Raw genomic sequence first — 26,449 nt, 5'->3', positions numbered from 1 at the left:
TGGATACAATTATTATTAAATAAAGATTTAAATAATTTAATAATTGAATCTTTATTATTTAAAAAAAAGAAAATAGATTTTTTTGCTTTTCTTGCAATTCCTCGTAACATAAAATGTGTTGGTCTTTTCATTTAAGATGAGTTTTACTTTAAAAATTAACAACAAAAAGTAAATATAAAAAATTATAAAAGAATTACTATTTACAAAAAATCGTCAATTGAAAATTAAATTATTCTCTTTTACATCATGGACTGAATTTTAAACTTTACAAATGAACTAAAATATTATTATATATTTTTTAGTTGATATATTAATTTAATATTTAATAAATTTTTAATTTCATTAATAAATTTTATTTTTTTCCTAAAAATATAAAAAAGATCAGTAGAGTTTTCTTGATTTATAAAAAGTAAAAGGTAAAATATACAAATAATCATTAAAATAGAGGAATTGTTTTAAAATGATTATTAAAATATTAATTTTTTAATTTAATTCATTAAATTGGAGCATATATTGTTTTCGTCACTCAACTCTTAATATCTAATCCACATTAGTTGTGTGATGTGACATGTCACATCTCTGACATAACTTTTATAAATTTTAATAAAATAAATAAATTTTAGTCATTTGATTTTTAAAAATTTTTTGTTTTGACTATTCAATTTTAAAAATTTATAATTTGGTTATTAATAAATAAATTTTTAAATTTTATAAAAAAAAATATTTTTATTTTATGAAATTAAATTATAAATTTTTTTATTTTATTACAATTATACTATTTAAATTTGAAAAATAAATAATAATTAAAATATCATTGCTTCAAATCTTTATGATTCAATCCATCCAAATATTCAATTAAGGATTTCATATTTTATAATGTTAAAATTCTAATTATAATAAAAATTCATAATTTTAATTTCATATAATAAAATAGTGAAAGAAATATTGATAACATAAATTTATTACAATTAGAACTTTGACATTATAAAATATAAAATTTATTAATATTTTGATTACTAATATCTATAAATTTTATTAATATTTTGTCTTTATTGTTAATAATTCATTGGCATCATGAATTTATAACTAGTTGATTACCTATGTTTATGAAATTTAATATAATAATTTATTTTATTATTTATGTTATCTATTGAAATATGTTAGGATAATATTCAAATAAATTATTGAATTTTATAAAAACATACAATATTTTTATTCCAAGAAATTGAACCATGATTTTTATTTTTTTTTATAGTTATACCATTTAAATTTGAAAATAGATGAATATTAATCTATTGTCAAAATTACTAAAATATTATTGCTTCAAATATTTGTCATTCAATGAATTCATATAACTTCAAGTATTTATTTTAAATTTTAAATTTTGGTCACTAACTTTTGTGAAATTATTAATATTTGGATATCATTCTTAATGTAGATTTATAATGATTTAATCATTAATTGTTTGTGAAATTTAATATAATAAATTATTTTATTTTTATCTATATTTTCTTTTAATATTTTATTACATGAATTAAAATTATATCTTGATATTATAAAATATAAAATACTTATTTAAGTTTATTTAGATGAGTTGAATAATAAATATTTGGAGTAATATTATTTTAGTAATTTTTTCAAGTGGATAATATTTATTTAATTTTCAAATTTAAATGGTATAATTACACAAAAATAAAAAAATTATAATTTAATTGTATGCAATGAAAAATCAAATATTTATTATTTTTATAAAAATTAAGAATTATTTGTTAGTGATCAAATTGTAAGTTTTTAAAATTGAATGATCAAAATAAAAATTTTTTAAATAACTTTTTTAAAAAATTAAATTATCAAAATTTATTTATTTTTATCAAAATTTATAAAAATCAAATCAATAATATTACATGATTTGTCAAATATCGTGATAATATCATATGATACTTGATATTTAACATGATATTATTACATCAATATATTATTAAACGTTAATAGTAGAGTGATAAAAAATATTTTATTTAAATTTAAATGATTAAATTAAAAATATTAATAATTTAATGATCATTTTATAATAATTACTAAAATTGACTCACTATTTATGTATTTTATCCAAAATTAAAAGCCAAAAGTAAAGAGAAAAAAAGCAAAAAAGTTGAGGTGTGAAGAACGCGTCATGGAGTTAAAGCAAGGAACGCGGTGTGTGAACATACGATCCATTGTCTAACCCAAAAAAAAAAAAGACTTAGATCCATTCCTCCTTCAACTAACACTTGTCTGCCTCCTCTTGTTCTCACATGCTACTCTCTCTCTTTCTTTGTTTCCTTCCTTAACTTGCATCTGTCTTTGTCTGATTTTTTGTTTCTTGTCTGATTTTTTGTTTCTTGCCTTCTCTTGGCCGCTGCATCATCACCACAACCCTCTTTCCTTTTAAGGAAACTATGGCTGGCAGAGAAATCCTCAGTAAAATGAAGGTATGCTCTCTCTCTCTCTCTCTTTTATCTTTTGGGTTTTTTTTTTTTTTTTAATGTGTTAGATCATGTTATATAAATGTTTTTCTTTGTTGTTGTTGTTGTTAGACTTTGCATAATCTGATGTATCTTTTTTGGTACATATGAAGAGGTCCAAGGAGATAAAAGGGGTTGAGCCTTGGACCTTATCTTTCCTAAGAAAGGATCGCAATCATTAGTTTTGGTTTTTGATTCGTTGTGTTTTGAAAATGATATGCAATATTGACATGTTTTATAAGGACTATGGGGAGGAATATTTGTAATCTGGGGTTCTTTTTTGTTTGGTACAGAATGTAATGTATTTGAATGACTTGAAAAATAGATGATTTTGTATGGTCTTCACTCTTTATCTAGATTGTCTTCACATGTTATTGATCTCCTTTCTGGCACTAAGCTTTGCAAGATCATAAGGTGATTGGTTTTGGGTTGAGATATAAACCTGTGTAGGTCTTGAACAGGGGATTGACTCTTTCGATGTGCAAGATCAGCTATGTAAAATTATAGGAAATTGTTTGAACTAGTTTGTGGTATTCTAATGTGTTACATTTGGAAGAATTGGAGGTTTTAGATAATTTATTCTCAGGTAATGAATGCAATTAGTCTGAATTTTTGCCTTAACGATGTGCCAATATTGCAGAATTGCTTGACCAGTTGAATAAACAAAGGCTAAGTTGACCTGAAAAATTATCTAATAAAGTTCCCATAAGAAAATGAAATTGTTGAAGTTTTATTTAGAAATTAGGACCCAGTTGACTTATTAAACTTGTTCCAAAGAGCAAAGAGTAAGAGCGCAGATTCCTTTTGCACAAGTTATAATCAATTAACTGCATTCTAAACTAAGCAGAAAGACATTTTGATTTTATAATCACAAAACTTTGCTGTTGATGGCGTGTTTATCTTAATCAATGAGGATTTCTATAAAAAATTCTGTATATTTCTAGATTGTTTCCATTATTTTTCTTTACTGTTTACTCGGCTGCTTATATTGATTTACTGCAGGAAAAAGTACAAGAAAAAGTTGGCTTAGGTTCCACAGCTGAATCTGGAAAAGGGAAAAGTAAGATGTCAAAGAACATAACACATGGTTACCATTTAGTTAAGGGGAAAGCGCATCATCCCATGGAAGACTATGTTGTTGCAGAATTTAAGCAAGTTGGTGACCGCGAGCTTGGTTTATTTGCTATATTTGACGGTCATATGAGCCATGTTATTCCTGATTATTTGAAGTCACATTTGTTTGATAACATCTTGAACGAGGTAATGCATAATGCTTGCATGTTATCCTATAATCTTCTGGAGCATCTATATGTTCTGCTCTCTAGTTTAAACTTTGTATCAGTATTCTTTCAAACTTATAACAAATCGGAGTTCATTCTTATTTAATTGTCATCATCACACTTTCTACCAAGCATGTGTCTTAGTTTCATTTTCTAGGATGCAATATATTTTTATCCTTCTTTATTTCTTTTCCTGCAAGCAGGCTGACTTTTGGACAGAACCAGAGAATGCAATTAGGAAAGCATATAGTATAACGGATACAAATATATTGGAAAAAGCAGTTGATTTGGGCCGAGGGGGTTCAACAGCAGTCACAGCAATATTGATCAACTGCCAGAAGCTAGTAATAGCAAATGTTGGTGATTCTCGGGCTGTTATCTGTAAGAATGGTGAGGCTAAACAGCTGTCAGTTGATCATGAGCCCTCCACAGAAAAGGAGAGCATTGAAAATAGAGGTGGTTTTGTGTCAAACTTTCCAGGTAATGGGTTCTAATATATTTTTGAATTTATTTGGCAACTCATTAATAACTCGATCATGATTAATGAACCTTTCTTTTCATCATTCTACTCAAGGCTACGCTTTCCTTTGTCCTGATCTAAAAAACTGCAAGGTTTGTTGTTATTTCAGGGGATGTTCCACGGGTTGATGGGCAGTTGGCTGTGGCAAGGGCATTTGGTGACAAGAGTTTAAAGAAACATCTTAGTTCAGATCCAGATGTGACGGTAGAGATGATTGATGATGATACAGAGTTAATAATATTGGCAAGTGATGGTTTATGGAAGGTTGGCCCTATCTAAACGTGTCATAATCCTAAAACACTATATATTAGTCTTTGCTTAATGCATTTTTCTTTTGTTGAAACTGCACATTGCACCCAATATTTTACAGTCTGTTCCTTCATGTTGTTTCCAGGTAATGGCGAACCAAGAAGCTGTCGATGCTATCAGGAACGTTAAGGATGCTCGGGCTGCAGCAAAGCACCTAACCGAGGAAGCTGTTAAGAGGAACAGCAAAGATGACATTTCCTGCATTGTTGTAAGATTTTAGTGGTCTGTCCTGCTTTCATTTGATAACAAACTCCTTGCCAATGATGTGCAAGCACCTCTGTTATGTTAATAGAATGTTAATGCATATTTTGTGTTATGTCAGAAGCTTTCTATACATAAGCAAAATGTACTGAAGCTGTCTAATGAACTAAATTAGATTGGGATGTGACCAACAGATTGTTCTACTTAGTTGCTTCTCCCATTGCATCAATATTCATATATATTTGTTAAGAATATGCATTTTTGCATAGCAAAAAGAACATTCGAAATAAGCCTCAAGTCTGAAGAAATCTCGAGGAGAGATTGAGAAAGTATCTTATAACCAATGGCTACTGGCTATTATTTCAAAAAACATTAGTTTTTTGGTACAAAAGAGGCCGTAGCCTGGAAAGAGAGAAAGGAGTTGCAGGTGCTAAGTTTTTTAGCCATAGAACATTCCATCCTAGCTTACTCATGGCTGTAGCAGTTTCAGCCGATTGAATACTAATACCCCATTAAATTTCAGAATTTGTATCGACAAACAAAATTTCCCTTGGATATTACTCCATAGATTCAAGAGTTTATATTTGAAATGTAAGATTTTCTTAATATTTTAAGGGAAAAACTCCAAAAACTACCATCCAGGCATATGTGGAAGCAGAAGCTGTAGAACTAATATAAAAAGAATGGGCATCTCCAAATGATGTTGCTGTTTAACATTTTTTTTTTCTCTTAATAATTAGTTTTTAATGAAATTCATCACATGAATAGATATTCCTCAGGTTTGAGTAAAGTCATCTCAGGTTGATCAGTTTAAGAAGATAGAGAATTTGAGTCAATTGGAGTTGAACGTTTTATGCAAGTTTCGATACAACGTTCTTGTTCATTTACTTCAGATTTTTGTCACTTTTGCACTGTCAAAGATAGTAAACAGGTTTGAGTTCAGATTCAATCTTAGGGATGATTGCTTTGCTCCTGTTGAATGGCCAAAATTTGTACATATCATGCTCGGTACTTAAAACAAATCCAAAGGTTCGCAATCAACAAGGTCATCGGGCATATGTAATATATATAACCGTTGATATAATAGAAGACTCCATAGACGAAGGGCTATTAGTATAGAAAACATAGATTACGCGGCAAGGCAAGACGCAAGGACACAAGCTTCGGAAGCCTTGATAATCGACTTCAGTTTCGATCATAGTATAGTAACTGCTACATAGTGCAAAGACAAGAACCATTGGATGACAGAAGAGAGGGAGCATGCGGGTAGCTCCTTATCTGATTTGGGAACGCTTAAAAGATGAATTGCCTGGGATTGCTATTGGAACTCTGGCTCTTTGATCATCAGCCTGCTTGAAATGACTCTCTTTCAACTGAGGACTCGTACCTTTGCGACTTGAGCCTTCTGCAGATGATTCAGCTGAGCTCTTCCTACGCCTTTCATTGTGTCCGGCCAAACGCCTACGACAGCTCCTTTTTGCCTCATCAAACTCTGATAGCTCATGGAACCTGTGAAGTATACCACGAAATATAGACCAAGCACCATTAATTATTAAGGGAGCATTGCCCTGTTTCATGTTTAGCCTTCTACTGCAGGCTGAAAATATCGGTACATTTAAATCAAGCCATTGCATTCTAACTGTTATAACTGTGAAAGTATTTCTTGTGCCATAATTGGAAATGAAGATTGAGAATAGGGTATTCCTCATAGGAATAACTAAAAGGGAAATATATCCAAATGAATGATTTATTTGCACTGTGGTCTATTTTATTGCTGAATACATGTAGGAAAAGAAATTAGATTCTCAAATTGAAAATCTCAGACTTGTTCTTTTCTTTTAGCAGAGAAGTAGCCATTTCTTCAATCTCATTGTAAAGAAAGAAAACCCCTCAAATTCTCCCAATTCAGTACAGCTTCTTGATTGGTTTTTTCACCTGATTTCTTGGGTGGTATGTGCTGCAAAGATCTTCATTTAATGTGTTTCATTTATATCCCATTAAGATTAGATGGTTTAAATACAAAAAATTTGGGGTCTGATACCATATTCAAGAACTGTTCAAGTTAAAAGTTTAAACTGATTGACTTGTAGGTCAAGTAATTAACTTTTAATTGTCAAGAGTAGCTTGAATTAAGATTAAAATGAATTCTTGTATTAGTAACTAAGAAATAATTAAATGAGAAACAAAAACCAAAACCTGCTGCATTGCTGACAGAAGCGCTGCCTCATACCAGCAACGACCACAACCTGCGCCTTAGAATGAATCTCACACACCTTATGGCGCCTGTGGTATCGCTTGGCATCTGATAAATCAAGCCCACATTTTTCCACTTGACAAGAAGGAGGTGACACCCCACCACCACCAACACCACTACTAGACCCTCTCTTTCCATATGCTTTCTTCCTCTTTTCATCATCGGGAAAACCTTGATCTCCAACACCCTCTTCTTCTTCTTCTTCTTCCATGTCATTGTCCAGATCTTCAGCTATGAAATCCTTACTCATGTTTGCTTTCAAAGCACTCTTTCTTCTGAAGCCTGTAGCTTCCATTGCAGGCGAAGGAGCTATAAATAATGGAGTGGTGATGAAATGTTGAGAGCAATGTTTGTGGGACTTTGAAGAAATGAAGAAGAGGTGAAAGGAAAAGGGTGAAGAAAAGGTTGAGGACCACATGAAACATTTTCTTATTGTATGCTTGCTTGTGTGTCAGTGTATTGTTGTATGGTGAATGATTGGAAGTTCAAAAAGAAGCAGCTGGGAATTTGGTTTGTTCTGATATGCAATTACTAGAAGTTTTCAGTGAATCTCTCACAAACTCAAATTATTGCTTCTCCCTAGGTAGTTTGAATTCAGGTCATGTTTTGGTTATAAATTATGATAGTTCAATCATTCAGTGTTAGAACATTTTTGAGTCAAATTAAATGAAATTTCTTTGAAACTTCAAACACTTTCAGACTGTCAGTTTTAAACAGATCTAAATTAGGGGACTGGATCAATCATTCAATTGTCCCTCCTACTTTCCATTTGGATGATCATGTCACATGTTTCACACAGCATTACCTGAGGAAAGCAACAAAATCTTACCGATGAAGTTATTATCTATTAGACTTCAAACAAAGCTCTCATTGGACAGTACACTGTAATTGTTTCAAATCACTAAACCTATGGTCTGAGTTCTCCTCCTGATTTCTCTTTGTACAATTCTCCTTAAGTTAAACTTCTTTTCAAAACCAAAACTTGTGCTTTTGCCTGATAATATTGGAAACATTCATGATTTACTTCTACAACTGGAGTTCATTACTGCAGACAAGAAGGGTTTATCGTAAATTTTAACAAAAAGTGTGTTTCTCAATAATATAAGATAATAGGAGTTTTTTTTTTTCTCTAAACGGTTTCAATAATTTTTTTTAATTTTTTAGAAGAAATCATTCAATGTATTTTTTATCAAAAATACATTCAATAATCTCTTCAATTTTTTTTTTGGATTATTTAAGTTATTTTAATCAGAAAATACTTTGAATAATCTCTTACAAAAAATTAAATAAGATTATTTAAAATATTTTTAGCAAAAAAATATTTTCAATAATCTTTTCCAATTTTGTTTTGAGGATTATTTAATGTGTTTTTGTTTAAAAAACATATCGAATAATTTTCTTTTATTTTTTTCGAAAAAAATCGTTTTGAATAATCTTTTAAAAAAAATTGAATGGTATTAGTCAAGATGTTTTTAGTTAAAACCGTTTTGAATAATCCCTTTTAATTTTTATGAGGAGATTATTCAATATATTTTTGATAAAAAATACATTTAATAATTTTTTTTAATTTTTTTTAAAGATTATTTAAGATGTTTTTTTTTAAAAATATATTAAATAATCTCTTTTCATTTTTTAGAAAACGTATTAAATAATCTCTTAAAAAGCTTTGAATGAGGTTAATTAAAAGATTTTTGATTAAAAACACCTTAAATAATCTCATTTTATTTTTTTAAGATATTATTAAAAGTGTTTTTCATGTCAAACATCATATATAAATCAAATTTTTTATCAGTAAAAATTTATAACTAATTTGTATTTATTTTTAGATATGTTTTTTAAAATGATAACGATTATTTTATAAATTTTTAATTAGATTAAATTTAAAAATAACTTTTTTTTTTCGAAATCTTAAAATATTATAAATGAGATGAATTTTTATTTCAAAATTTTAAATATTATTAAAAATCTGTCAATTTATTTTAAAAATTAAATTATTTTAAATCAAATATTAAAATCAAATATTCAATAATAAAATTTTTAAAAAAATATATATAAATTTTTTCGAGTCAAGCTTTTCTTTATTATACAATTAAAACAGTGGGACCTAAAAAAAAAAATGTTATTCTTGAAACTAACTTAAATTTGCCATCAACCGTGCGGTCCATCAGTAGAATATCGCTGAATGCTTGATTTGAGTGATTAAGTTCAATCACTGACAGCTACTAATACCAAAAATCAATTTGATTTGAAAACTGAGACAAACCATGGATTAATTTTTTAGGTACTATAGTTGAGAACAAATTCTACAGCTTGTAAAATTTAAACACCTGTTGCTGAGAGACTCTTGAGAGAGACATATCACAGGTCATTGAGATGAATCCTATAATGGACTGTACAGCACCAAATGGTTCACAAAAAAAAAAATCTGCCTGTTTGAGTTGGACAAGCTTTTAGCGTAGCAGAGCACCCTATACTTTTTTCTCCATCTCAAATGGGCTAACATCTCTCCAGTCTTTAGTCCATGCTTTATTCCCTATCTTACTTTATCTAAATCTGTCTTTACCAGATGTGAAAGCAATATTTCCTTTGATTTCAATGTTTATACCATTGAATTTCATTACATGAATGGCCCATAGCTGCTCCATCGTTGATAGAATATTAAAATTATAATTATAGTTTCAATAATCAAGATTTAAATTTTAAAATTTTCAATTAAAAAAAAAGGTATCGGACGAACGTGAAACCCCCTTTAACGGTACAACAGGGGATAGCTAGAAAAAATATATATATATATATGGTGACATTGACACAACACTAGATTTCACATGCCATTGTACTAGGATACCCAATAAAACTAGTCAAAACTTACAGTGCAGGCTTATCTTCAGCTCGAAGTTTTGTATGTGTGTGAAACAAAAAAAAAAAAAACCTACCAAGGAGTCGAAAATTTTGAACTTAAATTTGCAAAAAGCATGTCCTATCCTATCGACAAAATGTTAGATGAGAATCATATAAGAGACATGAAAGATCTAAATGGCTGCCAACTATATAACACACATATCAATTCCGCCCACAGAACCACCGTGGTCCTATCTATCATCTAACTTTTCACCTCCACACTCTTCCGCGTCGCTCTTTTTCGAGTAAAATCAAATGCTTTATATCTATCATTCAACATCATTATTTTTTTTTTCATTTTTTTCTTCACCACTATACCATCAAATGCCCATCACTCTCATTTGAGTTGGGTTTTGTTCCATCTCCATCTCCTTAGATTCTTTTATCTTCGTTTTGTTTCTTTCACTTATAGCCTTACAATATTTAATTAGATTTAAAACAAAAAATGAGCTTGAAAATTAATATTAGTAATTTAAATTTCAAATTTATTGAATTTTGTAATTGTATAATCAATTGGAGTGCATTCAACTTATTTAACATTCGCCTCTATCTTCCTTCCTTGTAAGAAGATATAGCAATGACTTTTTTGATAAAAAATATATTTTGAATTAGTGGTGTAGATATCTTATTTTGTTCGAAGATTTTTTTTGAGACGAAAAACGGACCTTTGAGCCAAATAAGAAAAATTTTAATTTTTTAATTTATTTGATTGTATTTTTTTTGTTTAATATTATTTTATTTTATTTTTATCTTTTTTCAAAAAAAGTCAAAAAATGAAAAAGAAAAGTTTGAAAATTTTGGATTTGACCATATTGGGCTTGATTTATGTACAATCAAATTAATAAAATCACAAAAAATCCCAAATTAATCGGTTTGATTTCTATAAAACTAACACAATCAACCACACAAAAAGGATACACGAAGAAGGAGAAGAGTTGAGGTTTTTTTTTTTTTTTGTGGTTTTTAAAAATTTTGGGGAAGTGTTTTTTTTTTAAGTTTTTAAATTTGAGAATTAGTGGAAGATACAAAAAAATCAGAAGCTTGGGATTCATTTTGAATTTTTTGGGTTTGTGTTGTTTAATTAGGTTTTTCCTGAGATTATAAGAAGTTTTAGGGTTTTAATTTTTTTTGGGTTTTGATTTCTAGGATTTTTTAATGTTGCATGTTGAATTCTTGGACTATGAGAAGGTAATTTTAATCATGGGTTCACATTTTTTGAGTTTTGGCTTGAATTGTTAGGATTTAATTTGAATTTTGAGAATTTTGATAATATTCTAGGTTTTATATGAACTTTTCGACAAAAATTTAAGTTTTTCGGTAAGAGTTATGGTGGTTGGAGGGGCTTCACGATGGTTAGAGGGGCTTCATAGTGGTCGTGTTTTGGGTTCATCAATTTTTTTAGAAAAATTTAAAGTTTTTGGTAGTTGGTTGAACTTTTCAGTGCTAGAAACTAAATTTTTGGTCGAAAACTATGGAAGAAGAGTATTCTAATGGCTATTCTAAAGAGAGGACAAAGCAAATTTTGTTTAGAGAGAGAAGGAACTGACCAAGTTTGAAAATAAAAACTAACATTTGGCTTTTATGTGAAAGTAAAACGATGTTGTTTTCAACTAAGCTAGGACCTGGTTGACTTGTGCTAGATCTACACGTTCATCCAGCTTCAGATTTGCCCGTTTCGCAGGTTTGTCTTTTTTTTTTTTTCTTTTTTTGTTTATTTTGTTTATTTGTTTTTTTATACATTATATATTATTTATGTTTATTATTTTAAATAGTTGTTTGAATTTAGTGAGAAAAGGAAAAGGAAAAATAGTTTATTTTTGCATAATTTTTTTTAATTTATTCATTTATTTTATTTATTTTAGCATGAGTTTAATATATGTGCATTATTTTTTAAATATCTAATTACATGTTTTTTGTATGATTTATTAAATATATTGCATAATTACATGATTATATTTTATTGCATGATAGTTTTTACATGATAATTTTTGTTTATTTTAATTTTTTCTCAAATTTAAAAAAAGAGTTTAAATTTTTTTTCTATCATACCAAACTGTTGGAGGATTTAAATCTTAAATTACATTTTACCAAACTATTGAAAGATTTAATGAATTTTCTTAAAATAAATTCTATAAGTGATTTTTTTTTCAAATAAAATCTCACTAAATTATTAGGAGATTTGCATTAAAGTAAATTTTATCAAACTATTGAAAGATTTTATTAATTATTATTTTGAATAAAAATTAAGTGAATCTGATGACGGAGTCTCTTCAGAGTGGGACACTAGTTTTCATGAATATTTATTAGGTGAAAAAATTATCTTAAATTATTACCAAACTATTGGAATAATTTTAAGATCAATTTTCAATAATTAAATTATGTGATAAATTACAAAGAGATTTTATGACTTGGATAATTGAAAATCAAACAGGTACCATTTTTTGGATGGGTGGTATGAGGGTGCTTTAACATTCTTTATACATAACCGCATTCTCAAACCTAAATTTGATTTCATGGATTAAAATTTACTATTTAAAGATACCTAAGTCAATCTTAAGACTCTTCTTTAAATGGGACAGATTCACTTCGGTGGTCAATTGTACATAAAAAAAAAAAAGATTGGTGATGACTCCTAAAGTCTACGTCTAGTGGTAAGTCTACGAATCAATACGTTATGATAGTTTGATAACTTCACTAAAGACATCGAGAGTCAGTTTAGTAAATGATTTCTTGTTATCCAAGCCATAATAAATTTAAGAATTTTTCTCCTTATTTATATTTTATTTATTTATTCATTTTATATATCTGTCATTTATTTACACATGCATAATATAAACTCTACGCTCGAGTTCTGTCCCTTATGAGGGAGTAAAGTATCTACGCTTTTGTGAGATTTCATGTCTTCACATGGACTAGCGAAAAACTACCACTCAAATTGAATCTTTTTCTCTTATAGCCTATAATGGATGAAAATTGAGATGTCTTACTAATCTATAACTGACAGTGATATAAGGAAGAATTTGAGAACCATTATACTGTTAAACCTTTGAACTCAGTATGCAAATAAACCTTAAGGGTTTGAATCTAGGCTAAGGCCATGTCTTCCCTTGTATTAAAAAATCCTAAATAGGACACATGATGAGATATTTATTTTACTTGTAAATTTATGTATTGTGTTTTTTGTATATATTATTTGCATACTAACTTTTTATGAGGTTCTTTGTATTTATATATTGTTCCTTATATGCCTATTAATATATATTTTTAATTATGTATGCATTTACATCATTAGCTCTATCATAAGGAGTAATTGTCACGAAATAATTTTAATAAGAAAAGTCTTAATTACATTTATAAAAAGCCTAGCAAAGTCTTTTACTGGCCTAAAAAGGAAGTTCGAAGAATTAAAGCTTGTAAACAAAAGGTTAAAAAAAGAAATTCAAGCACTTGAACAAGAAAATGATGAATGAAAGAGTTTGTTCACTGACCTTAACACAACATGGTCATCCACTAATTAAGACCTAGCCCAACTTTTAAAAAAAAATAGACAGTTGTAAGCAAAGTTACAAAAAAAAAAGAGGTGCTTTTTGAAGCAAAAAGAAACATCTAAATGCTGAATAGAGTGCTGGTGGAAATTGAAATACAAATGGGGGCTATAAATAAAGAATGTGAGTAATTAGAGAAGGCATATATGAGAAAGGATAATCAGTTGGAGTCCTGCTTGACCAAATCACTGTGGCTACTTACGAAGCCAAAAACATGGTAAAAAAGGTTGAAGAATAAAAGATAAGGGTGCCATCAGTGGGAGCACATAGCCAAGAATTGTTAGATTTTCTTAATAAAGTACAAAGCCAATATTGACAAATTATAGATTTTCTTCTTCAATAAATTTTAGACTTTTTATAGATGTACTATTGCATTTGGTTAGAAATAACTTTTAATTCAATAAAAATGTTTTTTGGTAACAATTGTTATGTGGTAAATTCTCTTTATCGCATTCATGTATTCTTGTATTTATTCTCATACATAATTGGATGGTTTTTATGAACATTATTCTAAACTTGTACCCTAATTATGGTAAATCAAGGTTTAAGGATGGTTCAACCAACTCATCATAAGTACAATACTCAAGCCCAAGCTAAAAGAATAGAGCAAGATAATGCAAGTCACATTGAGAAGTTGAAAAAAGCCTAATAGGAGATTAAAAAAGAGCTGAGCAAAATCTTTGAAGCATTGGGTAAGCTAAATAAAAGAAAGGTAATAGAAAAAGATGTTTCACCTAATGTTATTAATCCTTTGTATCTTTTGAGTTATTGCTCACATCAGACCCAGTCCACTCAAGGCTTTTTATCATAATAAGTCACATTCCTTGTAGAGTATACTTATATGGGAATACCATTTGTACCAATTCAGGGGCAATTTCAAAGCTTCGTTAATCCTATATTCATGGAAAGGCCACCGAACTAGTTTAAGTTCCTAACTTAAATGACTTTAAGAAGAATGAGAAATTGAAATTGAAGGTGGTTAAGTTTTTGAAGGACTCAAAAGCTAATTACAAGATGAACATGCTCGAAAAGAGATTGCGAGCTATAAAAAGTATTAATTTTTATAGTTTCATAGATGCTGCTAGGCTATGTCTAGTACCAGATGTGGTTATATCTTTAAAGTTTAAGGTATCAAAATTTGAGAAATATAACGGTACCAAATATCCTAACACGCATGTTATGATGTACTGTCATAAGATGGTAACCTATTAGTAATGAAAGATTACTTTGCATGTATTTTAAAATAGTTTAATTGATTCTGTTACAAGGTGATATGTCTAGTTGGATAGGACCCATATCTGATTATGAAAGAATTTGACTCGTTTCTTTATCAATCAATACCTTTATATTATAGATATGGTTCTTAATCATTTTTTTTTCCAAGTATGAAGAAGAAGATGACTATGTCATTTAAGGAATATGTTTAGAGATAGTGAGACATAACTACTTAGGTCAAGCCATTGTTGATTAAAAAATATATAGTAGTTTTATTTGTAAGCACCTTAAAAGCACTCTATTATGAAAATATGATATGGTGATCTCAGACGAGATTATTGAAAATGTTATCAAAATTGACAAGCTTGAGAAATGAGAAGCTAGTAGTGCCAAGAAAGGTGGGATGCCTAAGAAAAAAGAAGCAGAAGCCCAAGCGATGAGTTTTGAGGGGCAACAATTTAGAAGTTATGCTATATATCCAACATATGCTTACTACCTTGCAATCAATAATATTGCACAAGTTTTTTACCGGTCTTATTACTCAACCATGAATAACATCTACCCAAGCCCTTATTAACTAGCCCTTCAAGTACCTGCATATGGGCCTAATCCTATCACTACACTAATTTTAATGTCTAACTATCAAGCGGGTGGTTTAGAAAGATCTAGGAGCAACCAAAAGAGAGCTCAAATTTCTCTTATCCCCATTACTTATATTGAGCTAGTCTTAGAATTGGTCAAGAATGACTTGATATCGACAATCTTTTTAGAACCATTGAAGCCATCTTATCCTAAATGGTATAATGTTAATACCATATGTGACTACTATAATAGAATGTGGGTCACTCCATAAAAACCTACCTTAATTTCAAGCATAAGATGTAAAGTTTGATTCAAGCAGGCTTGATAAGTTTTAACAAATTAAGGGAGTTAAATGTCCATAAAGGCCCTTTGTCTGATCATCTAAGGATATAATTTTGAGAAGACTGATTGAAACTGCTTATCATCTTATGATTTTTTTAGAATAATGATTTCTTTTGTATACTTGAATTTTATCTTATTTTTTTATCATTTTAATAAAAATGGTAGATATGATACATTTTCATGATATTTTCTCTTTCGTGCGAATTACCGTTATATACTTTATCTTCTCACATCTTTTTTTCATATCTATTTTTTGATTCTAAATAATGAATGTTCAGATAGTCATGATAATAATTTAAAATTCGATTTTAAAAACATCATTCATGATTATATGATCGATAAATTGAGATTGTTGATTTATTGAGACTACTGAATAAAAAAAAATAAATCTAGTGAAGAATTTCACTTATTGAAAGGTGAAAATGATGCAATATATTAGTAATGGTTCTTAGTTAATTAATGTTTTCCATTGAGAGTATTCATGTTTGAAATGATAAATGACCATATTTCTTTTACTTTTCATAAAACTTTCCCATTTAAGCCTATTAAAATTTTTTTTCGAGGAACCCTAACCAAGAATCATCCTTACATTGGAGGCAAAGTTTGAGAAGCTTAGAAAAGTAAAGATCTTTAGTGTTTTTAGAGGTAAAGCCCTTTTATGTTTAAATTTTTCTTGAAAAATGATGAAAAATGCAAAAAAAAAAAAAATGGAGAAGAAATTGTTAGGACAAAATGTCAAGATGCTTTATATGAAAAAAATAATATTTGATTTGATTACCCTTCAAATATAGTTTAGCCTTATTTTATCCATTTCTTTCATAATCCCTCACCCTAGCTTACTTTACGTCATTTAAAAGTTTATTTTAATCGAATGTGAATACTTGAATTGGAGAATTATGAATTGAATTAAGGCAAGTTTGCCATTGGATTGTTTGAGATTTTGATTAAAGTATCACTAATGGATTAAGGGAGAAAGAGAAATGAGAAGAAAAGATAAGAAAAAAATGTGCAAAAAAAATGAAAAAGAAAGAAAAAAATAAAAAAAGAGAAAGAAGAAAAACTTAAATTGAAAACTCGAAAGGGTAGTTTAAGTGAAGATGAAAACCTGAAAAAATAGTTTCACATGATGATATCAAAAATAAAGATGATGATTGGCTCAAAGATTGATGATATTGATAGAATGTATTTTTGAAAAAGAATTCTAAGTTAGAGTTTTAAATTGTCTGAACAATCATTATTTTGGATGTTGATATCCTATTTACACAATTATAGCATTTTGCTTTAAATTGTTCTTAATCATACTTCTTTTCGATACTGAAGACTCATTTTTCTTATTCTTTACCAAGCATACATTTCTCGAACAAATTGAGAAAATGTATCATGTTTGTCATAAATTGGAATGATGATAAATAAATGAATGATAATGTTCGTAAAAATTTTTTTCATTCTTTTGAAAGAAATCTAAGATGAAAAAAGTGAAAGAAAACTAAGAAGATGATTTGAAAAGGGTAAATGAAATGACTTAATGATGAACATAGTGATGAATTGGTCGATATATGTGAATTGAGACTAGATGAGAAAAATAACATAGATCAGTTGACATAATTTGTTTTGAAATTGTTAGTACTAAGAAGCTAAGAAAAAATGATGGAATCTTGAGAACTTTGTTACCACAATTAGAATTTCATGGCATTGATATCTACATTATGTACATTGTATTTAAATCCTTGATAATTGCATTTGCATTATGGTTAGGACATGCATTTGCATCATGTAGGGAATATTTGAATAATTGTATGACATTTGCATTTGCATCATCTAGTGAGAATCTGGATTGTTACATTTGTAACATATATAAAACATTTGCATTGATATTTATTGTATACAAAATTTGACTTTGATGGAAAAAATGTTCAACATTTGATTTGTCGAATGAGGAAGATCTTTCATGATTAGATTTTTTTTAAGGAAAAATTTTCAAACTTTTAGAGTTATAGAGCCTTTGTTTAAAGAAATTTTTTGGATGAGAATCTTTGAAATTTTTGTGACTAAGATTTTTTAATGTGAATCTTTAAAATTTTTTATGTAAATCTCTAACTTTTTGAATGAGAATCTTTGAAATTTTGGATGTAAATCCTAAAATTTTCGAATGAGAATTTTTGAAATTTTGGATGTGAATTTCTAATTTTTTGAATGAAAATCTTTGAAATTTTGGATGTAATCACAAAATTTTTCAAATAAAAATCTTTAACTTTTGGATGTAAAACTTTGAAATTTTTTGAATAAGAATTTTTAAATTTTGGAATCTTTGATGTGAATTCCTGAATTTTTTCAAACATAAAGCTTTATATTTTGGATGTGAATCACTAACAAAAATCTTTTGAATGCGAATATTTGCATCTTGTATGTGAATTATAGTTTGTGATTTCTTACAAACTTGAAATTCTTATGAATCTGAAAATCTTACGAATCTTTCATTCTTGTAAAATCTGAAAATTTTATGAATCTTTCATCTAAAATTCTTACAAATCTAAAAAGTCTTGCAAATTTTTAAAGTTTTGCGAATCTCAATTCTTATGAATCTAAAAATTCTTGGAAATCTTAGATTTTTTGTGAATCTCGAAACCTTTGCAAATCTTAAGACTTCTACAAATCTTGAAATTTTTGTAAATCTTGAAATTTTTGTAAATCTTGAAAATTTTTTTTTGAGTCTTGAAGCTTTTGCGAATCTTGAAATCTCTACAAATCTTGAAATCTTTGCGAAGCTTGAAACATTTTGTGAATCTAGAATCTTTGCGAAGCTTGGAACCTTTTGTAAAACTTGAAATCCTTGTAAATTTGAAAATTTATGAACTTTTGGAATCTTTGTGAAATTTGAAATTCTTACGAATCTGAAAACCTTTACGAATTTTTAATCTTTAAAAAATTTGAAATCATTACAAGTTTTTTGCAAATCTTGAAGTATTAGAATCTTTTAATTCTTATTATGAAGCTTTGTAAACTTTTGAAATTTTGTGAATCCTAGAATTTTCAAATTGTGAATCTTTGGATTTCAAATTTTTGATTTGTTTGAACCCGAACAAAATATATATCTTTTATCTTTGTGCAATTTTTGTTTTATAGAAACTGTGCAAAGATGGGTAACTATAGATAACCTATTTTGTCTGAGAATTTTTTTAAGATGAAAAATGGACCTTCAAGTCGATAGGAAAAATCTTAAAATTTTTTTATTTATTTGATTATATTTTTTGGTTGAATATTATATTATGTTATATTATTTTTTCTTTTTTCCAAAAAAAAGTCAAAAAGTAAAAAAAAAAAAGTCAAAAAACAAAAAAGAAAAGTTTGAAAATCTTGGATTTGATCCTATTGGGCTTGATTTATGCACAATCAAATTAATAAAATCATAAGAAAAACCCAGACTTATTGGTTTGATTTCTATAAAACCAACACAATTAACCACATAGAAGGGATATATGAGGAAGGAGAAGAGTTGGGGTTTTTTTATTTTTTTATTTTAAGGTTTCTAGAAATTTTTGAGAAGTTTTTTTTTTTAATTTTTAATTTTGGGAATTAGTGGAAGATACAAAAAAATCAAAGACTTGGGATTCCTTTTGGGTTTTTTGGGTTTGTGTTGTTTAACTAGGTTTTTCTAGGATTATATAAAGTTTTAGGGTTTTGATTTTTTTTCTAGGTTTTGAATTTTAGGATTTTTGAATGTTGCATGTTGAATTTTTGGACTGTGATAGGGTAATTTTAATCCTGTGTTAATTTTTTTGAGTTTTGGTTTAAATTGCTTGGATGTAATTTGAATTTTGGGAATTCTGGGAATATTCTAGGTTTTATATGAATTTTTTGAAGAAAGTTTAATTTTTTGGGTAAGGGTTATAGTGGCCAAAGGGGCTTCACGATGGCCCTATTCTGGGTTCATCAATTGTTATGAAAAAATTTGAAGTTTTCGACGGTCGATTACATTTTCTGACATTGAAAATTAGATTTTTAGCTGAAAATTGAGGAAAAAAAGTTTTTTGGTGAATGTTCCTAAAAAGAGGACAAAGCAAAATTTGTTTACAGAGAGAATGAGCTGACCAAGTTTGAAAACAGAAACTGACTTTTGGTTTTTATGTGGAAGTAAAACAATGTTGTTTTTAGCTTAGTTAGGACTTGATTTACCCACATGGGATCCTCACGTTCACCTAGCTTCAGACTCGCCTGTTTTGCAGGTTTGTTCTTTTCTTTTTTTGTTTTTTTTTTTGGTTTTTTTGTTTATCTTTTGGTTTTATATTTTATAAATATTTTATATTTATATATATATATTATTTTAAATAGTTGTTTGAATTTGGTGAAAAAAGGAAAAAGAAAAAGAAATTATTTTTGCATATTTTTTTTGAATTTATTCATTTATTTTATTTATTTTAGCATGAGTTTAATATATGTGCATGATTTTTTAAAATATCTAATTACATGTTTTTTGTGTGATTTATTAAATATATTGCATAATTGCATGATTATACTTTATTGCATGATAATTTTCATTTATTTTAATTTTTTTCTCAAATTTAAAAAAAGAGTGTATAAAAAAATATTTTTCAATCATACCAAACTATTGGAAGATTTAAATCTTAAATTAGATCTTATTAAACTATTAAAAGATTTAATGAATTTTCTTAAAATAAATTCTATAAGTGATTTTTTTTTCAAATAAAATCTTACTAAATTATTGAGAGATCTGTATCAAAATAAATCTTATTAAATTATTAGAGGATTTTACTAATTATTATTTTGAATAAAAATTAAGTGAATCCAACAATGTAGTCTCTTTAAATTAGGATGCTAGTTTTCATGAATACTCATAAGGTGAAAAAATTATCTTAAATTGTTACCAAATTATTGGAGTAATTTTAAGATAAATTTTTAATAATTAAATTATGTGGTAAATTACAAAGATATTTTATAGCTTGGATAATTGGAAATCGAATTGGTACGATCTTTTGAATGGGCGCTGTGAGGGTGCTTTAACTTTACTCACGTGTAATTGTACTTTCAAACTTAAATATAGTTTCATAGACTAGAATATACTATTTAAAGATACTTAAGTTAATATTGAAATTCCTCTTTAAATGGGACAAATTTAGTTATGTGGCCAATCGCACCTAAACAAAAAAAAAATATTGGTTGCCACTCCTAAATTTTATGTTTAACGATAGGTTTACGGATCTATATGTTATGATAAGTGGATATTATGTAATTTGTAATTTCAAGTTAGCAGGGGCCAAATTAAATAATAACTGTAATTTGTACATTTTTACTTAGCATATAATATGTTATTATTTTATCAAAAGTTATAAACACTTTAAGAAAAATATGACATTCCATAATGTAACCATAAACAAGATATACATAAAAAATTCAAGTATAGAAATAAAAAAATATAACTATGTAACAAATACATTTATTTTTTTGATGAAAACTAAACTATAATATTAATAATTTTTACAAATTAATTGGAATTTGAGAAGTGAATTTTTTGTCTTAAAAGTTTTTTTTTTAATTACAAATACAAATTACAATTATAATTAAGTATTACATAATTGAATAATTGAACAAATAAATTAATCAATAAATTAGAGCATAATGAAATAAATCCAACATAAAATTGAAACAATTCTACATATAATGAAACTTGAATTTAAAATCTCAAGGTTTTAAATATTTATAATTACAAAGAACAACCTTTTTTCTAGGAGACTGATTTTTATTTTTTAAAAAGAACACTTATAAATTATATAAATTATATCAATAATATTAATAGGGCTTGAAAAATCTTTGGGTAGGGCCATGGCCCCCTTTGGTCTCTACGTGGCTTTGCCATTATGGATAAATGTAAGATGAGTTTAGATTTTTTAAGTAGAAACATATTTCATAATGAGATTAATATGAAATAAATCATTAACATAAAAGACAATATTTAACATGGTTTGATCTCAATTGCCTACATATATGGATGAAAGAAAAAAATTCACTATAAATGTAAAGATTACAAAAAGTACAAAACACCAAAAGCAAAAATTAATTCTAAGCCACCGAAACAATCTTAGTTTTCACGTTCCTTACTATTTAACCTAAGAATATCTTTTATTTCATGTAACCCGATGTTTTCTTATACTCTTTCTCACATTTTTGCAAACCTATCTTCTACATATAGATTAGATAATGGTTATAATTTTCTTTTATAATTCTAAAAGTTAAAACCCAATTAAAACCCACTCTATATTTATAACGTTTATTACTTAATCACCAAGAATTCCTATTAAATAGAACTTTTAACCATCAATTATATTTACTCCTAAATAAACTTAATTATTAGATAACTCTTTAACCAATAGAATTTCAACAAAATCCAAACTAATTTTCAATTAAAATTTGAGTCAATACTTAACAAATTTCAACTTTAACAAAAATTCTACCAAAACCTTAGCTTTTAAGAAATCCTAACTACACATTGTCAAATTAGTTTTGACTTCACTTGATTTACGTAAGATTGCAAATACTTATGTGTAACCAAATACACTTCACTTAATTGACTCCAGGTGTGAACCACAATTTGACCTCTCATAACAAGAATTGTCTTTTACTATTGCTTACTTGCAAAAACCATATGCTAACATCATCAAGATGTTCTTTATTAATCTATTGCCTTTAGATTTTCAACAACACTAATTCTCACCTGAATTTCAAAAATTTAATGGAGCATACTAGATTGATTAAGAATTGCTATACCTACAATTGATGCCTTGTTGTAACACACATTCTTTTGTGTATCTTTGATTTCATAAGCACAATTTGTAACAAACAAATCTTTTTTCACAATCAATGTGGGATAACCTCAACAACCTCCCCCTTCACACATAAGACTGTGGGGGGAGAGTTTTTATGCTCGACTTATAGACAGATATTAGTAACTTGACTCTAATATAACTTGTTGAGATTTTTCAAGCAGAATCGTATTTCACAATGAGATTAATATGAAATAAATCACAAACACAAAAGACAATATTTGACATGATTTGACCTTAGTTGCCTACCTACATGGATGAGAAAGAAGAATCCATTATAAACATAAAGATTACAAAAAGTATAAAATACCAAAAACAAACACTAATCTTGAACTTTGGAAACAAACCAAGTTTTTATGCTTCCTATTATTTAATCTATGGCACATCCTTTATCCCATATAATCCGGTGTTTTTTCTTTTTTTACATTTTTGCATACCTATCTCTCACATAAAGATCACACCATAATTATAACTCTCAGATTAAGATTCATTTTATATTTATAGAGTCTATTACTTCATTATCAAGAATTTCTATTAACTAAAAACTTTTATCCATTAAGTATATTTACCTTTAAATAAACTTAACTATCAAGTAATTCTCAAACTAATAAACTTTCATCAAAATCTAAACTAATTCTCAATTAAAATTTGAATGAATATTTAATTGGGATGTAAACTTTGACATGCATTAAATATTCAAGTTAAGTTTGGAACTTATGATGAGACAACCATTTTATAAAAAAAGGATATACAGCTGTTTGATGAGACACATATATCTATAGGTCTTTTTCAACAATATGCTTTGCAAAAAGCTAGTGTTTAAATTATATATATATATATATATATATATATATTTATATATATATAAAAGCTTCATGATATTATTCTTTTGCATTTTAGTTTTTTTCCTTCTTGCATTGTTTTATGTAAATTTTTTTTCATCGGGAGTTTTTTTTTTCAAAAAATTAAAAATAGGCATTCATCTTATAGATAAAAGATTCAAGAACAATTATAAGATTGAGAGCGAAAAATACACGAAAAAGGAAACACAAGATATTGAAATAACATATAATTTGACTCTGCAAGAAATATTTATATAATCTTTATAAGCGAATGACACACTCTTTTTTTTTTTTTTTTTTTGGGTGTCCAAAGAATACCCACATTTTGCTTACAATGATTGATTGTTGATGATGCCCTCTACTTTTCCTTTGAATGGGTCCTTTTCACATAGGACATAGATCTATACGTTGGCTCTTTCCTTCTTTACTTTCTTATCTCATTTTATTATCAATCTTTCTTTCCACATTGAATTTATTTATATAGACAGCGTATCAGATTCGAAAGACTCATGTATTCTTCATCAATATCTCATGCAAATCGACAACAATTGGAGAACTTTGCATCGCCATGGATTGCGTCATAGTACTATCATTGAACCCACCATTATCGCTTTCCATTGAAAAAAAAAATGCCATGTTTTTTTTGAAAGGGAGAGTTAAATTTTGGACCTCAAGTTTCCAATTTGATTTTGTAACTTAATTTATTCAACTATCATGCATCCATGTCTTTTCAATTTCAGCATGATATAATATTTTAAGAATCGAATTTGATTTGCAAAGAAATTTAGACAATATCATGTTCCATATCTATCCAATTTTAGTGTAATAGATTTTATGAATATCATAAATGTTTCATACCTTTCCATGTTTTAAGAATATCATAAGAAATAAAGAATTTTTTTCACGAATTAAGTTCTTTAATTTTATTTCTTTAATAAGAATACTTTTAAATTTATTTAAAATAAATATATTTTGATTCAATTAATCTTCGTGCTAGCAATTTATTTTACCCAGGGGTGAAGTTGGAGGGGGACAGGCAAAGGCCATGGCACCCGAAATTTTTTACCTTTCTTATTATACAATGATCAATTTCACCAAATTATTACTTTGATCTCTTCTTCTCCTTTGAAATTATTGTTTGATTCTTCTTTTACCAATTTTCTGCCTTCACCTCTGATTCCGCCTCACACATACATTCATCTTTTTTATATTTTTTTTCAAAACCAGTCTCCAAAGTCAATATTTTTGCTTTTGAGAGATCTCAATTATGGGATAAAAATAAATTATTCTAAAAATAAAGAAAGGAGTAAGCTTTAATTTGCATTCATTAATAAAGAATTTTCGTTTACGATGACTGTTCATTATAAAATTTTTCATAATATCTATTGCAATTTAGAAACAGACTAAAACATAACAATAAATTCATTGCTAGAGGATAATATACATGGGTCCCTGTGTTTGATTCCATACAGGAGATGAGCTTGGTTGCAATAAAGGTCACCATGATGTCGTCCATTGTGCATGGTTCTTATCTGAAGGGGAGAATATATGGATGAGGAGAAGATGGTTTCATACGGGCAAATCTTTTCTGTAGTATTTTAAAATCCAAACAACTCCAAATTAGAGAGAGGTGGAAGATAGAATCTAAATCTAGAACAAAAAACAAAAAAAGCAAAAGAATTTTTGTTTTGTTCATTATTTTTTCAAGAATCGTAATATTTGAATTATTGGGATATAGTTCACATGTGAGTAAAAAATCTCACATTATTAGGAATTTTGAATAAGATGTTTTATATATGCATGAAGAACCTCAAAACCTAATAGCTTAAGCTTTTGGGTTAAAGTGGTGTTCAACATGTATGTATAAACTCTTTGGTGTGCTCCTATAGGCTTCAAGTGTGGTTTATCTCCCCAACAAGTGGTATCAAAGCCAATGTTACGGTGGGTTTGGGTCTCAATGGTGTTGTTGGAGGAGAGATTGTTGGCAGATTAGAGGTTGGTCGCATCTATCAACTTCATATGCTCGAATGTCGGTATTAAAAAGTTCGGCTTGTTGCAGTGAGTCTATGATAATATGTAGAAGCGGAACATTCAAGTGGGCGATATATTGAATCAACTTAGAGTGTAAGCTTGAGGGAGCATTGAGACAACCAGGGTAGCAAGGTTGAGTGCTATGGACTGCACCAAAAAGCGCACAGAGATGTAAGGTTGCCTGGCCAAAGTTGAGTGCTATAGCTTGCCCCAAAAAGTGCACTAGAGATGTAAGGTTGCCTAGCCCAAAGGAGGTATTGATAGAACTTACTTGCACATGAGAGATTGTTAGGATATGGTTCACATGTGAGTAAAGAATCACACATCATTAGAAAATCTGAATAAGATGTCTTGTAAATACATGAATGATCCAAAAATTTTATAGCTTAAGCTTATGGGTTCAAGTAGTGTTCAACATGTATGTATAAGCTTTTTGATGTGCTCATATAAGCTTTAAGTGTGGTTTATCTCTCCAAAATGAATCAAGGCTTCTGTTTGTTCACAGTGTAAGACTTGCATGATCTTTTCAATTTCCATTGTTCAGTGTTTTTAGTCCAAGACTTATGTGATCTTTTCAATTGTTGGGAATTTTTTTTTGAATAAATCATGAATTTTTCTAACTTATATGATCTTTTCAATTGTTGGAATTTTTTTTTTGAATAATCATGAATTTTTTAGGATCTTATTGAAAAGATACAGCAGCACGCCAAACAATAATCTTACAACAGCTTGCCTAGCAGCTTTGTCAAATAATAATGACCAATAAGGTTGATTGAATTAGTATGCCAAACAATAATCACGGTCAACAAGGTTGATTGAATTATTAAGATTCGAAGAGTCGGTTTAGATTTGAATCTCCTTTATTTTCAGGGAAATAATCATCTTTAAAAAATCATATTTAATTGATTTAAAATTTTGAAATTCATTTGTTAAAATTTGAAATTAATTCTTTTAAAATGAAATAACATATAACAGATTTAAAATTTAAAATTCATTCTCTTAATATGAAATATCATCATACTGATTTAAAATTTGAAACTCATTCTTTTAAAAGTTATTTTCTTTTCCAATCATTCTCTTATCTCATTCTCTT

At 27.9% G+C, this 26,449-nt stretch overlaps 2 protein-coding genes across 2 annotated transcripts; one reads left to right on the top strand and one right to left on the bottom strand.

Annotated features, from left to right (window-relative positions):
• Nucleotides 1-2,207: 2,207 nt before the first annotated feature.
• Nucleotides 2,208-5,018, top strand: LOC111301691 (putative protein phosphatase 2C 39). Its single transcript, XM_022897540.2, has 5 exons — nucleotides 2,208-2,468; nucleotides 3,504-3,761; nucleotides 3,985-4,261; nucleotides 4,411-4,565; nucleotides 4,696-5,018. The coding sequence occupies exons 1-5, from the start codon at nucleotides 2,436-2,438 to the stop codon at nucleotides 4,828-4,830; spliced, it is 858 nt and encodes a 285-aa protein (XP_022753275.1). The 5' UTR covers nucleotides 2,208-2,435; the 3' UTR covers nucleotides 4,831-5,018.
• A 932-nt stretch (nucleotides 5,019-5,950) lies between these two features.
• LOC111301692 (squamosa promoter-binding-like protein 5) lies at nucleotides 5,951-7,618 on the bottom strand. Its single transcript, XM_022897541.2, has 2 exons — nucleotides 7,008-7,618; nucleotides 5,951-6,320 (listed from the first exon to the last, which is right to left on the bottom strand). The coding sequence occupies exons 1-2, from the start codon at nucleotides 7,481-7,483 to the stop codon at nucleotides 6,086-6,088; spliced, it is 711 nt and encodes a 236-aa protein (XP_022753276.2). The 5' UTR covers nucleotides 7,484-7,618; the 3' UTR covers nucleotides 5,951-6,085.
• Nucleotides 7,619-26,449: the final 18,831 nt, after the last annotated feature.

Source organism: Durio zibethinus, chromosome 15, assembly GCF_047325235.1.
Source record: "Durio zibethinus cultivar Kanyao isolate XHJ-2024 chromosome 15, ASM4732523v1, whole genome shotgun sequence".
NCBI lineage: Eukaryota > Viridiplantae > Streptophyta > Magnoliopsida > Malvales > Malvaceae > Durio > Durio zibethinus.
Note: the sequence above shows the minus strand (reverse complement) of the source record. Positions and strands in the feature narration are given on the sequence as shown.

Bases quoted from the DNA above. Each gene is read 5' to 3' on its own strand.
- LOC111301691 (XM_022897540.2), top strand. From the start codon at position 2,436: ATGGCTGGCAGAGAAATCCTCAGTAAAATGAAG. The intron at 3,762-3,984 runs GTAATGCATAAT...TCCTGCAAGCAG, and splicing joins TTGATAACATCTTGAACGAG to GCTGACTTTTGGACAGAACC. The intron at 4,262-4,410 runs GTAATGGGTTCT...TTGTTATTTCAG, and splicing joins TTTTGTGTCAAACTTTCCAG to GGGATGTTCCACGGGTTGAT.
- LOC111301692 (XM_022897541.2), bottom strand. From the start codon at position 7,483: ATGTGGTCCTCAACCTTTTCTTCACCCTTTTCCTTTCACCTCTTCTTC. The intron at 6,321-7,007 runs GTTTTGGTTTTT...TATACTTCACAG, and splicing joins TTCTGTCAGCAATGCAGCAG to GTTCCATGAGCTATCAGAGT.